Source organism: Mesoplodon bidens (assembly GCF_964165515.1).
Source record: "Mesoplodon bidens genome assembly, chromosome: 3".
NCBI classification, from domain to species: Eukaryota; Metazoa; Chordata; class Mammalia; order Artiodactyla; family Ziphiidae; genus Mesoplodon; species Mesoplodon bidens.
The window spans coordinates 12,994,266-13,010,042 of NC_138178.1; the positions used below are offsets into that span (position 1 = coordinate 12,994,266).

General features: G+C 42.5%; 1 protein-coding gene across 1 annotated transcript in view; it reads left to right on the forward strand.

Moving 5' to 3' along the window:
- The window catches only part of PIP4K2A (phosphatidylinositol-5-phosphate 4-kinase type 2 alpha), a 179,497-nt gene that overhangs the window by 118,682 nt on the left and 45,038 nt on the right, over nucleotides 1-15,777 (forward strand). The window contains exon 4 of the mRNA XM_081226989.1: nucleotides 1,653-1,805. Within this exon, the coding sequence (XP_081083115.1) occupies nucleotides 1,653-1,805 (153 nt within the window). The remainder of the gene's footprint in view (nucleotides 1-1,652; nucleotides 1,806-15,777) is intronic.

Here is a 15,777-nt window from a genome sequence, read left to right on the forward strand (position 1 = left end):
GAGATTTTTTATGTTTGAGGGAAAAAATCAATATAAGTAAGAATCAAGCTCTTGTTGATACACAGCCGTTTCCATCCTGAAAATCCTTTTTCCCTCCTCCTCCGTCTATCTGATGAATTTCAGCTGTCTTCATCATTTCACATGGCCAGATCCTGCTATTTAAAACCATTGGGAGTTACACTGATATTTTCCCCCTTCTCTCGAGGTTTCTAATAAGCTCAGGAAAGCACATTCAGTTAATTGTCAGGAGCGGCTCTGCACTTGGCAGTTGTGCCCGGTTGCCTTCAGATCAGGATGTACTGTCTCAGGATGGAAAGACAGCAGCCGAGGTGCCCGGGCCTGGTCCTGGAGATGAGAAGCCGCTCACTCCCCTCAGCCCAAGGAGGCCCTCCACAAGCTGCTGCACTACTGCAGCGTCATTAAGACCTCATATGGCTCCGTCCTGGTGGATTTCAATCTGGAAACGAAGGAAAGGTTGAGGAGGCTTGAACATTCTAGACCGATGAGGAATCTCACTGACAATCATGATGCCGGGATACCACCTGCCTCTCTAAAGACAGCTGTGTCCCCCTGACTAGACAGACTTTGGTTCCTTGGGAGAGGAAGGTGAGGTGGGACTGTCTTTCCCTGTGAATCCTTCATACGCCGTCCAGTGGGGCTGGCGGGGAATGGAGGTTGGTTCTCAAGGGCACAGTTAGCAGAGGCGAAGACCAGGCATCCTCAGATGCTGGGGGTTTGCGGATCCACTAGTCTGGTGACCAGTGCAAGACGGTTGGGGGAAAGTGGGACAGACTTCCTGGAGGCTCTAGGAAAACAGATTCAAACAGGGGAGTCACAGGTGAGAGCAGGGAGGCAGCGGGAGTGACAGTGAGTATGGAATGAAACGCTGGATCCTGGAGTGAAGGGATTGCAGAAGAGCGCCCCCTCAGAGCCCTGCCCACCCTCTCCAGAGATGAATCATTCTCAAAAATGGCTGAAGTGGGGTGGAGGCTGGGCCAGGTCAGAAACTTCCGGAGCTGGGTTAGAGCAATACCTGCCCAGGCCAGGCCCTGCCAGGGCAGCCATGGGCCACAGAGTTTACTAATTAAGTTGTTTACTACTTGAGTAGCTGACTAGTTGAGAACCTGGGTTCCGAGCTAGCCACACTGCAGATGGCATTCTGGCTCTTCCCCTTACTAGCTGTGTGACTTTCTCCCAATGATTATACCTCTCTGATCCCCATCTCCTCATCTGTAAAACGACGGTGATATCACTAGTAACCATTTCATGGGAATGTTACCAGAGTTGGGAGAAGTCCTCTGTGTATAACGCTTGGCAGAATACCTGTCATATAAGGAAACACTCAGGGAAAGTAAAATGTCCTTTCATGGCTGGAACCTAATTTTATTGAGAGGGAAATCTCAGCTCTTGTTCAACTCAAAGAACGAGGTGAACAAAGTAACTTTGATTATAATTCTAGACATTAGAATCGCTGTTTTCATTTCTTCTGAAGGACTTGCCATTTGAGTTACAATGAATAGAAAATGTTGTCCTCCTACTTATCAACTTCTTCCAAACACAGATGTTTTTGAAAACTTGTGGTGACAACACATGACCTGGAAATCAGGCTTTAACCGGTTCTCTTCCCTCCTCCACTGTCATCCCACGGGAAGAATTCCCTGACCAGGAGTGCACCCCTTCCCAACGACTCCCAGGCCCGCAGCGGAGCGCGGTTCCACACGTCCTACGACAAGAGGTACATCATCAAGACCATCACGAGCGAAGATGTGGCCGAAATGCACAACATCCTAAAGAAGTACCACCAGGTAATGTTCATCTTTATGTGAAACTCTGAGAAGGTTGACATTTGTGACAAGTTATCCTCAAGGCCAAAGATTTAAGTATATAGTTAGGACATGACTAGAACACATTTGACACAAAAATTCCCTCTAGCTGTGTTTTTAAAAATTACTGTGGCCGGATTACCGACAGTTAGTACTTAGGAATGATAGATCGGTAGTTAATATACGTAACACGTTTAATCTAAATACCCTTCTGTACAATAGTTGTGATGATTACCACTCTGATTTTAAAATCACTCTGCTTAAAGTTTGGCAACATTTCAGAAGTTATTTTGCCCGTGCTGGAAGTGAGGTGCTGACCTCTGAGTATTTATCCATTTACACCTACAGATCCTCTCCTGCTTTCACTGGTCTCTTCCTGTCCTGGCCCCAGAGAGCCCCCCCCCCACCCCCACAATCTCCTGCCCAGAGAAGTTTCTGATTTTAGAAAGTGTTTGTCTACTCACCACCTTCTTTTCACGTCAGCATTACCCCCTCATCATCACCTGGGCATAAAGTGAAACTGCCCTCGGGAACAGCCATCTCTTTCTGTTTCTTTCCCACCCCCCAATCCCCCCTCCCGCACTCTCTTCCTCAATACGTTCCAGCACAAGGGCCTGGTAGAGCACACGATCCCAGCCCCCAGCTAGAGCTGTATGAGGTCGTACTGTGAAGTAGTAACAGCATGAAGTCCCACGTCAGACAGTCCTGGGTGCAGATCTCAGCCCTGTCACTTACTAATAGCCCCGAGACTTCTGGACTTTAAAGCCTCAGCTTCTTGATTTATATGGTGGAGATGGAAACATCAGCTGACTCCGGAGTCCTGAGGATTGTAGGGCAGGTACTCAGCACAGTGTCTGCCACACGCCAGGCTCTCCACACGTGGTGGTGGTCATAGCAGTCATCAAGTCCTACAACAGTGGCCAGTAACAACTGTGTCACCTTGAGAAAGTGTAGTCTTATGGCATGAATATGACCATTGATGGCAGTATCGCAGCAGCCACCTTGAGAACTGATGTTTAAACCACACACTGACACACACACACAAACATATACATACGCTGTTGCTGTTAACCAGAGGCTTCTCAAGTGTTTAAACCATCACGTCAAGTACCAGCGTCTCAAAGTGACTCCTTCAAAGGCACTGCATGGTTGGATTTGTAGGCTCTGAGGTGCCTGTAAAAGTCAGCTTCCTTCCTTTGCTGTCACGCTTTCTGCTGTAACATCAGGAATTATTTCTTTTTTTTATAAATTTATTTATTTACTTACTTACTTATTTTTTGGCTGCATTGGGTCTTCGTTGCTGCGCGCAGGCTTTCTCTAGTTGCGGTGAGTGGGGGCTACTCTTTGTTGCAGTGCGCGGGCTTCTCATTGTGGTGGCTCCTCTTGTTGCGGAGCACAGGCTCTAGGCACGCGGGCTTCAGTAGTTGTGGCACACGGGCTCAGTAGTTGTGGCTCGCGGGCTCTAGAGCGCAGGCTCAGTCGTTGTGGCTCATGGGCTCAGTAGTTGTGGCTCGTGGGCTCAGTAGTTGTGGCGCACAGGCTTAGTTGCTCCGTTGGCATGTGGGATCTTCCTGGACCAGGGCTCGAACCCGTGTCCCCTGCATTGGCACTGTGCCATCAGGGAAGTCCCAGGAATTATTTCTTGCCAGTTGCTTATTCTTCTCAAATATGATCAGCTGCATTTTTTTAAATTTTATTTATTTTTTTAACACCTTTATTGGAGTATAATTGCTTTACAACGGTGTGTTAGTTTCTGCTTTATAACAAAGTGAATCAGCTATACATATACATATATCCCCATATCTCCTCCCTCTTGTGTCTCCCACCCTCCCTATCCCACCCCTCTAGGTGATCACAAAGCACCGAGCTTGATCAACTGCATTTTGCTTGCAGTGAGGTCTGTGAACACCTTGAAGCTACCTTCTGTTTCTGGAAACTTGGGACTGCCCCTCATTTGTTTTTTTCAGAAACACTGGTCAGCCTCTAAATCCATCAAACATTTAATCAATCTTTTATAACATCTATTCCTTTTGAAATCTGTCCTACAGCGCTTATGCTGTTGCCGATTGTGAAGGAAATTTTAAAGTGCTGGGTTAGTACCTATGAGGGTAAAAACGCTCAGGCGTTGGCTTCTGAACTAACGGAATTCTAGGATGCAGCTTTAGCCATTCACTCCTCTCTGGAACTTAATGTCGCGCTGATGCATTCTTTTTCTGCTTTCTTTAAATTGTCTCAGAACTCTCAAAGCAATGTGATACCTCAATGACTGATGAAAACATATTATTCTGATAAGTGACTATGATACTATTCTAATACAGTGTGACATGCAATTCAAATATCAACTTCTTGATGACATCTTTGAGTTCAGAATTTTTTGACTATACAGAAATTACAGTTTGAAACGTCTCCTCTGGGGTAGTTACTGTAACAAACATGCAGATTTGACATATCAGCATTATTACATAAAATACATTGGGGACCAAAATAAGTCTATTAACATGCTCCAGGGGCTGTCACAGTACTAAATGTTTCATTTCACTGCTACAGAATGATTATTTTCTTGGTATATTCTTTATCCAGAAAAAGCTCATTTCTTCAGCATCTGTGTTTTGCTTCTTATAAAAAGTATTTTAAATGTAAAGGGTCCTAGTGTTAACCTTAAAACAGAGTGTTGTAGGTCAATTATTCTTGAAAAACAAACAAAGCCATAGAAAAAGGGATCAGATTTGTGGTTACCAGAGGTGGGGGAATTGGATGAAGGTAGTCAAAAGGTAAAAGCTTCTAGTTATAAGATAAATAAGTACTCGGAATGCAATGTACAACATGATAAATATTAACGCTGCTGTGTGTTATATATGCAAGCTGTTAAGAGAGGAAATCCTAACAGTTCTCGTCGCAAGGAAAATATTTTTTTCCTATTTCTTTGCTGTTGTATCTCTATGAGATGCTGGATGTTCACTAAACTTACTGTGATCATCATCTCATGACGTATGTGGGAAGTCAAATCACGATTTGATACACCTTAAACTTGTATAGTGCTGTATGTCAATTATATTCAATAAAACTGGAAGAAAACAATTTTTAAATAAACAGAGGTAAAGGGTCTTAGTGATTGAGAATCACCGTTGTTCATATGATTTATTTAAAGGACACTACATTGAAGGTCAGGAGACCTAAGTCATAGTTTGTCGCAAACTGGTTACTTAAGTGATCTCTGAACCTCAGTTTCCCCATCTGCATTTCATTCATCCTTTCATTCATTTGTGCATGTATTTACCCTTTTTCTTATTGAGGTATAATTGACTTACAATATTATACTAGTTTCAGGTGTGCAGCATAGTGCTGTGATATTTTTATAGATTATGCACCACACAAAGTTGTTATAATACTATTGACTGTATTCCCTGTGCCGTGTACTTACTCTTGACCTAATTCCAGAGAGGACGTAAGGTGGCCTGGACTACTTTTAGGATTTATAGTCAAAATTTTTCTGTCTCCTGCTTCGGTGGGGACTGTCCGTTCATTTATTTCTTCTTGCTTTTTTTTTTTTTTTTTTAAATAGCTGGACTCTTTTTTTTTTTTTTTTTTAGAAGATGTTGGGGGTAGGAGTTTATTAATTTATTTTTATTTATTTATGCTGTGTTGGGTCTTCGTTTCTGTGCGAGGGCTTTCTCTAGTTGTGGCAAGCGGGGGCCACTCTTCATCACGGTGCGCTGGCCTCTCACTGTCGTGGCCTCTCTTGTTGCGGAGCACAGGCTCCAGACGTGCAGGCTCAGTAGTTGTGGCTCACGGGCCCAGTTGCTCCACGGCATGTGGGATCCTCCCAGACCAGGGCTCGAACCCGTGTCCCCTGCATTAGCAGGCAGATTCTCAACCACTGCACCACCAGGGAAGCCCTTCTTCTTGCTTTTTGTTGCTTTTACCTTCGAATGTGCCTTTGCTTCTGAAACCCGCCCCCCATCTGGACAAGTCAGTAGGCCTGTGCAGATCCCAGATCAGTAGATGGACAGGCTCTCAGAGAGGACGGCTCCTGTGGAATAAACTGGATGGGCTTTCTGACAGCTTTGGTTACTCCATGGTACTTGATGTCTCTTTTTTCTTTTCTTTGCTTGTTTTTTTGTTTTAGTAAGATATATGCAGAGGTGCAGCTGTATTCTGGAAGGTTAAAATTACCCCAAGGCCAGCCTCTGGAGAAGTAGAACATGCTAGATATTTAAATAAATTCCTCTTAGGGTTAATTTTCTGATGAGCCAAGCTCACCAGCAGTGCTGTGTGACAGGTGGTTTTCAGAGCACAGACTCTGCAGCTGGCTGCTTTGCTCCCGACCTGCTGTGTGACCTTGACCAAGTTTCCTATCCTCTCTGCCCCTGCTTCTCTGTCTATACAATTTGGATAATAGTACCTCCTTCATCCAGTGTTGTACTAATCAGGTGAATTGATATTTATTATATAACCTGCTCAGAATAGTGCCTAGTGTATGATAAGTGCTATGTAAATGATCGAATAAGATCATTAAATACCTTTCCTGCACATACTTAGTTGCCGTAGTCCCAGTGTCGAAATCATTTGCTCTTTGAATCCACTAGGGGGCCTGGTTTCTGATAGAGTGTGGCACAGATGCAGAAAAATCTGAAGCTTCAAACCATGAGGAGTTAGATTTTTTTTTTCCAAGCTCCAGCATCTTGCCTTAGTCCTTATTTGCTGCCCAGATCCTACCCTAATTTCCACTGTTGGCTGAGAAAGCATAGCATCATCTTTCAGACCAATGGAAAATTTCTATTAAGCAGAGCAAACTTTTATGTCTCTTTTCCTTTGTTTTTCTTTTTTTATGGTTGGGAAAATAACTTAGTGCTTTGGTGTAAATATCCTTTTCTTCAAATTTCTGTTAGGTTAGGACAAACTCAGGTCTTACAAATTACGATTATCCAAAGAAGAGGGGATATATGTATGTGTATAGCTGATTCACTTTGCTGTACAGCAGAAACTAACACAACATTGTAAAGCAATTATACTGCAATAAAAAATTTTAAATATAATAAATAAATGACAGTTATCACCTGATTAGCTGAGCAATGCTGAAGAGCATTCAAAAAGGAAAAAATGGTCAAGAACCTTCTTGAATGTGTTATTTCTTCTAAATTGACTGGTTTTTCTTTTTTGACTGACCTGAATGCATTGGGAGTTTTGGTATCGTGTGGCTTCGGCTTTAATTAAGAGTCAATGTCAATAAAATTTTAGAACTTTTAGCAGAGGGAACAAGTTCCAATGCAGATGATCAAGAAATGCCTTATGAAAATAGTGTTAGGAATATCTTTTGTGTTTTTGAAATGTAGTGTTTAAATTTATTTGTTTTTTATTTCAAAGTGACTGAGTTGACAAATTGACAAAATTGATAAAGTAACCTAAAAATCCTTTCTTATCCTTTGTTATTTGGGAGACAGTAACTTGAGCCAAATCTAGAAGTTACACCTAAAAATCTGAAATCCTTGTTGAAAAAGCTAGCTAGTACCTCAAGTTTTGGTAAAGGATTTGGGGGTCAATGCTTGACTCTTTTGGAACCTCCTTGGAGTACCTCTTTTTATCCTCCTGTGAAGGACAGTCACATTGGCCACAAACAGAGAGAAACTGAGAAAATAGGTCCCATAAAAGCCAAAAATTAAAATTTAAAAATTGAGGGCCTGGTGCCCAAAGAGAAGAAGTTACACATTCCGTCAGCGCTTCCCAAACTGCCGATTATAGACGGAACCCCCGCGCATCTTGTAAAAAATTTACGTTCCAACTCAGTAGATCTTGGGTGGACCTGAGATGCTGTGTTCTTCACGTGCTCCTGGGTGATGCTGACGAAGCCCCTGTGAGTGGCAGCACAGGACCAGCTTTCCAGAGCAGGAGAAACGTTCCGAGTCTGCTCTTTGGCTTTTTTGTTCTCTTTGGAGGAGAGGCCAGTCGAAATGTGAAAAGCACATTGAAGTTTTAAGCCCTATAAGCACCTGGACTATGAGATTCAGGGCAACTCCCAGCAGCCTCTGTGCCTTCAGAAGCTGCACACACTTTTCTTGCTTCTCCCTTAGTAAAGTCTGGAAGGTGCAGCCACCTCCAGGGTCCCTGTGGCCCGGGGAGCTTCCCTTCCAGTTCCACTCTGCAGACACTTTGCAGGTGGGGGCGTCACCGGCTGTTCCCAGCGTCCCAGCCGTCGTTCCCCAGGTTTCCAGCTGCGCAGCCCACTCATCAGCACGCGTTTCCTGCAGCACATTCTCTCCAGTTTCTGGAATTCCCGTTGTTCTTTTTTCTTCATACATCGCCTGTCTCCCCGCCACTCTCCAGCATCTACAGAGTTAACATTTTCATTCTAGCCTCCACGGCACTTCACTTTCCTTTCCTGTTTTCCGTCTCCAAACATCTCTGCTCGGTTTGGGATAAATTTCTCAGCTGTGTCACCCACTCCTAATTCTCTATTCAGCTGTTCTAATCTGTTGCCTCCCCGTCCAATGATTTTTTATTTCAAAGATCATATTTTTCCTTCTAGAAGTTCCATTTAAAAAAATCCACTAGTGCACTCCTGATCGTTTTTTATTATATATGCTCATTTCTGAACTTGCATCCTTCTAGTTCTTCAAACACTTTATGCATAACTCTTCAAGTTCTGTTTCCGGTAGTCCTAAGCTCTGCCATTCCTGGAGGTCCTGAATTTGTTGCCTCTTGTGTCTGCTGCTCAGGAGTGACTGGCCCGAGCAGAAGGCCCACAGCATGTGGAGTCAGGATACTGATTAAGGATGGAAGCCAGTGCGGGAAGAGGAAAAGAGTAGGACTGGACAGAGGGGGAGGGCCGGCTGCCAGGCAGGCCCCCCCAAGACACAGCCAACCTGGTGGGGCCCTTTGGGGTCCTCCACCCAGATGCTGCCATGTTGGGCCAAAGGGACAGGAAGGCAGGCCCAGAAGGAGCTGCCAACCAAAGGCTGCTGACTGCGCTCCAGAGCTGGGCAGCCAGGCCTCCCAGAGCACGTAACACCGGGATACTTGGGGCAGTCTGTCTGCATTTCAGTTGTAACCACTGAGTAAACTCCATCTGTACTTATGGTAAGGTGAGTTTTTTTGTTTTGGTTTTTTTTGGCCACACTGCATGGCTTGTGGGACCTTAGTTCCCCAACCAGGGATTGAACCTGTGCCCTTGGCAGTGAAAGCTCAGAGTCCTAACCACTGGACTGCCAGGGAAGTCCCTGATAAGGTGTTTTTTACAAAGTCATTTCATCTTTAATGATGATGTTATGTATGGGTCTTTAGAACAGCATAACAGAGTTGGGGCACCAATGTTTGCATTCAGGTATATTCTGCAATACCTCAGTACTAAGAATGTTTGTAAATACTGCAGAGGAATGTTTATTCCTTTTAAGCCTGCTTTTTATTAAGTTTAAGAAAAGCAGGGCTTCCCTGGTGGCACAGTGGTTGAGAGTCCGCCTGCCGATGCAGGGGACACGGGTTCGTGCCCCGGTCCGGGAGGGTCCCACGTGCCGCGGAGCGGCTGGGGCCGTGAGCCATGGCCACTGAGCCTAGGCGTCCGGAGCCTGTGCTCCGCAACAGTGAGAGGCCCACATACCGCAAAAAAAAAAAAAGAAAAGCAGTAAAATTTTATATTTACATTAGCTTAAATGGAGTCATCCTTACATTCTTTTATGACTTAAAACTATTTGAAACCAAAAGATATCATATTAACTGACATGGACCGTTATCCCAAAATTCAAGGAATTTTGAAGGATAATTCAAAATATTCAAGGAATGTTTGGATTATTTATTTATTTGGTTCTTTTAAAGCAAACCAATCCTTAATTTCAGGCTGGCTTCTTTCTTTTCTTCCTTCCTTCCTTCCTTCCTTGTTTTCCTCTTTCCTTTTTCTCTCCTTCCCTCCTTCCTTCTTTCCCTTTTTCTTTCTTTCTCTCCCCCCCACCGTTATGAAAAGAATGTTGTTGGAGTGATCTGTAAACATAGGCAGAGGCACAATAAGGATTACAGATAATTTAACCTTTCAAAAACATTAACTGAAGCAAGACTTTACATTGAAGTATTAATTTGATGCTATATTAAATTGTCACTTCAAGGCTCTAAAAAAAATGAGTGAAACATGATAATAACAGCAATTTCCAAGAGCTGGAGCCCAGGTTCACACTATCATGCGGAGATATAAATATTTATCCGTTCCAGTACATCACTTAGAAACCTCTCTGCTGAAACCTTCAGTCAGCTGTGAATCTTTTAATGGCATTTCATTTTGCATGAGAAGAAGCAACAAATCGGGGATTCATAATACTTGTTATTCTTGTTGAGCACCCAAGAGCAAAGGAAACCGAGATCTTGTGGCTATTGCATTTTATGTTTTTAAAATTCCTATTTCACCACGTCAATTTGTCATTACATTACAGTTCTGACAAGCTGTTATATAGGAAAAAGCTCTAAGGGAGATTAATGAAGAGATAAAATTTGCCTTTACTGGTGACACCATGGAGTTTTCGTACAAGAAGATATTTTTTAAAAGAAGACAGAAAAAAGTAAAAACTGTTATTGGTTACAGATGAACATTGCCAGCAAATACAAGTGTCTGAGAAGCACTCTTGGAAAAAACAGAAGCCACCGCAGGATAAATAACAATGCAAGGTGACACGAGGCATCCAGCTATGAAAATGCAAAAGTGAAAAATGCTTAATAAAAAACAATATTTTTAAAATGCAAATGTAGGTAATGCGGTGAGTTTAACACTGAGAATATGGACGCTGATCCCAAGAACACTTGTGATGGTTTTAGCTCCATACAGTAAGTGTAAGAAGAACTGATGACCATCAAGGTCACTTTTTAAAAATTTGGGACTAACGATTCCATGCCTTATTCAGATGGAAGCTCAGTGTCATCGCTGAACTGCAAGCATCTGAAAGCTGCCAGTTCACGTGCCAGACAAGACTTTCCTTGTTTGATGTGAGAGAAGGTGACCTAGAGAGCCTGGAGGGGTGGAAATAACAGGCCAGCTGTGGGCCACAGATGGGAAGGCCTCTGGGAAAGGAGCGAATCTAAGGAGCCACTGAGAGGAAGGCTCTGCAGGCTTGTGCGTACACAGCTGGGGCTCTCATAACGGTCAGCCCTCTGGCAGATGTGTGCTCTTAATTCCTGATCCACACGTGGATGACCAGCTTTGCCAAGTGTTTGGTCCACTTGTGACCTCTTATCTCCCTTGGGACCTCAGAGTGGCATAGGGCAGAAGTCCACAGACTCATCTGACCTCTAGGAAAGTGTCTACTGGGCGGCACTAGGGCACTGCACCTGTTGAGTCTGTAAATTGAGATTTTAACATGGCAGACAAGGAACATCTGCGTTGTGTCCTTTGCCAGTTAGGCAGGATTGCCTTGTAGCCACATCAGGACAGTGGTTGAAAGTGAAAGAAATACCTACACTTATTTTATTTTTATTTTATTTCTTATTTTATTTCATTTATTTTATTTAATTAATTAATTTATTTATTTTTTTGGCCACGCCGAGCTGCTTGTGGGATCTTGCTTCCCCGACCAGGGAATGAACCTGCACCCTGGCAGTGGAAGCGCCGAGTCCCAACCAGTGGACCACCAGGGAATTCCCCTACACCTTTTTTAAAGAGTGACCCTCGGGATTAAGTCGCTATTTCTCCATTCTTGTAATTACAAGAATTCGAAATTAAGTATGTAAAAAGGAGGAAGCAAAGATTCATCCTTAGATTGTCTTGCAATCAAATCAACAATGTTAAAAAGAAATTAATAGATGCTGAGGATGTTTTTAACTATAAAAAAAGGTTGCTCGTGCCAAAAAACTGATCATGATACTGTAGTGCCACCAATACACCCTTTTAAAATAATTTTTGAAGCATTTATTTACAGGTTGTTTTGTTAATTTGTCAGTGATTAAGCTTTTGAAGGGGAAGTGCTTAGCGTTCTGATCCTAAAAGCAACATGAGTGAGAAATATAATTTTTTAGTGTTTCTTTTATATTTACAAAAATATTGCCTCACTTTATAAATAAATACACACACATGCAACATTATTCATTTTTGGTAAGTCTGTTCTGTGGAGATTCCCTGAAATTGGGAGTTCCCATCCTGCATTTAAATAGAATCCATTTCTCAGGGAGCATTTGAGGAGCACATCAGGTGCAAGCCTTGCCTCCCTCGCCCTTTCCTTCCCTACTTCCTTTCCCACCCCTCGCCCCAGGGTCCTGGTTTCATCCGGCTCCTGCCACCATCCTTCCAGTGCTGTTTCCCTGATCTTCACACCCTTCACAAAACCCCTGTGCTCTAACTATTAATCTTATGCCTCATCTCCAAATGCAGAGACATAGAGAGGTTGAATAATTCCCCAAGGTCACACAGCTAGTGAATGTGGAGCTGGATCAGGAAGGCTCGAGCAGGGTGATGTGGCTGTGAGTTTACAGTCTCCCTAGATGTGGGATAACGTCCAGTAGTTTGTGGGGTGGAGGAACCCTCATAGATGGGCCCACTGGTGTAGGAGTGTGTGCACAGCATTTCCTGGGTCAGCTGGTGAAGAATCTGAGAGGAATCATATCTGGGCCTGTTTGGGTCAACTCCCACATGCAGTGACTCCATGTGCAGTGGTGCCCCAGCCCAGGTGCTCACAGACCCAGTGAGACCTTCCTCCACTGACATGAAGCAGTGTCTTCCCAGTGCTCCCACCCAGAAATTCAATTCACAGGGAGAATTTTCTCTTCTGCAAAGTTTTGACGCATAAATGCTTTCTAAACCTTTGCTACCAACTGCTGCTTGTCAATACTGAACTCTAACATGATAGGCTTTCTGTGGTTGTGGTTTTGTACATTTTTATAAACTCAGGAGTTTTAAGTTTATTAAATCTCTATTTTTCAAGGTGTTCATCAGAGAGTCTCATAGGTGAGCCTTGCCTTTGAGAACAAATGCACATAGAAACTTGCTGATGAAGTGGATCAAATTTGATCTATTTTTTTTTAACATGGAGTAACTTATTTAATCTTAAAGATAGAGGAGTTGTAGAATGTAATCTGTATGTGTGTTTTCCCCTGGGGGAAAAAAACAGCTTGTTGGTGATTTCCTGTGTAGTAGTCAGTTTTCTTTAACATATTCCTCAATATGGATAGTGGTCAGTATCTGCTCTGTTCCGGGTGCTCTGTGACTGTACCAAGATTTTGATCTAAGAGATATCTTCTGCCAGCAGGACTTTTAAAAGATAGGCCATGATGAGAATAATTGAGCAGAATGGCACAAAGGCAGGGGACTTGAACAGCCAAACTGAAACCTGTGTGCTTCAATGTGTTTAAGGCCCATCCAACCATCTCTCTTCAGAGGTACCAGACAACCACTCCTTTTTATTTCTTTACATCAGATGTGAGAAATCTTCATTTCAGCCAAGAGCTCTTTACCACCTGTTTTGTATTAGCGAAAATCAAGTTAATTTACTGTTTTTTGAAAGGCGAGAAATAGAAAATGTTCCTCTGATCAGACTTCGCATTAAGAACAGGTTGTGGGGCTTCCCTGGTGGTGCAGTGGTTGGGAGTTCGCCTGCCGATGCAGGGGACACGGGTTCGTGCCCCGGTCCGGGGAAAATCCCACATGCCGTGGAGCGGCTGGGCCCGTAAGCCATGGCCGCTGAGCCTGCGCGTCTGGAGCCTGTGCTCCGCAACGGGAGAGGCCGCAGCAGTAAGAGGCTTGCGTACCCCCCCCCCACACACACGAAAGAACAGGTTGTGGGTGAAAGTCAGAAAAATCCATCAAACTAAAATATATAGCTCAATTATGGTCAGTAAGATTTTTTTTAAGGGCCGGGGCATCTTTAAAGTCTTCCAAAACTCTGGGGGGCAAAAATCAAACTCCTATACTGATGCTGTTCATCTTTTCTTTAATGATAAAAACTAAAGGCTTTAAAAAAAAATCTTAAGATGGTTTAATATTATCAGAGTTGATTATTACAGTGTTTACCACTAAAAAGTTTGAAAGGGCATTCTGATTACTTTCTTATTTTTATAAAGTGTTCACTGTACAACAGAAAAATTCGAGCAGAATAGTTTTTTTTTTTTGAAAAAGGAAGAAAGCAGTTACCCTAAATTTCACCATTACCATGGTGACCATTCTTCCAGACACATCTCTGTAAATAGGCACAATAGGTACAATTTTTACAATTTTGGAATCATGTTACTCATGCTGTTCAGTTATCCTAGAGAGTTCACACACATGTCATGGGAATAAAAGAGCTTTTTTGAAATCTTCTTTCCCCTTCATTTTAAAGAAAGGAAAATCTAACTTTCCTTTGGAAAGTGCAATGGGACCCAGTTTGTAAGGATGGTCTTTTGAAGAGAAGTGTCTCCATCTTGTGGCCTTTTAGAGTATGGTCATTCAAGACTGATACACGCATGTTGTGTTTTTGCAACTCTCCTTGGAAATGGTGTCAGTTCTGGGACTTGTTCAGTGGATTTGATGAATCCAACATGGGGCCAGAGTGTGTCCATCTGTCTGTAGAGCGGGGACAAGCCCTTTTTCACACCGCTGCTCTGGTGGGCAGTTTATTTATTTCTTCATTGACATGAATTTTTTATTCAATGTCACTTGTAAATATACAAAGTATTCATTTTAATGTATCCATAAATTTTTCATAAATTATTTTTTTAATTTTATTAAAGCATAGTTAATTTATAATGTATTAATTTCTGCTGTACAGCAAAGTGACTCAGTTATACATATATATATTCTTTTCATATTCTTTTCCAATATGGTTTGTCACAGAATATTGAATATAGTTCCCTGTGCTATATAGTATGATGTTGTTTATCCATCCTATATATAATAGTTTGCCTCTGCTAAAATCAAATTCCCATTCCTATCCTCCCTCCCCCTTGGCAACCACAAGTCTGTTCTCTATAGCTGTGAGTCTGTTTTTGTTTCATAGCTATGTTGATCTGTATTGTATTTTAGATTCCATATATAAGTGATACATGGCATTTGTCTTTCTCGTTTACTTACTTCGCTTAGTATGATAATCTCTAGGTCCATCCACGTTGCTGCAAATGGCATTATTTAATTCTTTTTGATGGCTGAGTAATATTCCATTGTATATATATACCACATCTTCTTTATCCATTCCTCTGTGGATGGACATTTAGTTTGTTTCCATGTCTTGGCTGTTGTAACTACTGCTGCTATGAACAGAGGGGTGCATGTATCTTTTCAAATTATCATTTTTTCTCAGTATATGCCCAGGAGTGGGATTGCTGGATCATATGGCAACTCTGTTTTTAGTTTTTTTGAGGAACCTCCATACTATTTTCCATAGTGGCTGCACCAATTTACATTCCCACCAACAAAGTAGCAGGGTTCCCTTTTCTCCACACCTTCTCCAGCATTTGTTATTTGTAGACTTTTTAATGATGGCCATTCTGACTGGTGTGAGGTGATACGTCATTGTAGTTTTGATTTGCATTTCTCTAATAATCAGCGATGCTGAGCATCTTTTCGTGTGCCTGTTGGCCATTTGTATTTCTTCTTTGGAGAAGTGTTTTTCAAAAAAACAATTTTTGATTGGGTTGTTGGTTTTTTGTTGTTGTTGAGTTGTATGAGCTGTTTGTATATTTTGGAAATTAAGCCCTTGTTGGTTGCTTCTTTGCAAATACATTCTCCCATTCTGTAGGTTGTCTTTTCATTTTGTTTATGGTTTCCTTTGCTGTGCAAAAGCTTTTATGTTTGATTAGGTCCCATTTGTTTATTTTTGTTTTTATTCCTTTTGCCTTGGGAGACCAGTGGGCAATTTAAACATTAGAGTCTCAACAAGAGACAAGAAAACCAGGACTGGAGCCCGACTCTCCCAGCTTCTAACACTGGGCTTTCTCCACAATTTCCTTTTTAACCTCGACTTCAACACTGTTAAAGGAGTTGATCTTAGTGGCCAAGTCACGCTGCCTCAACCTCATG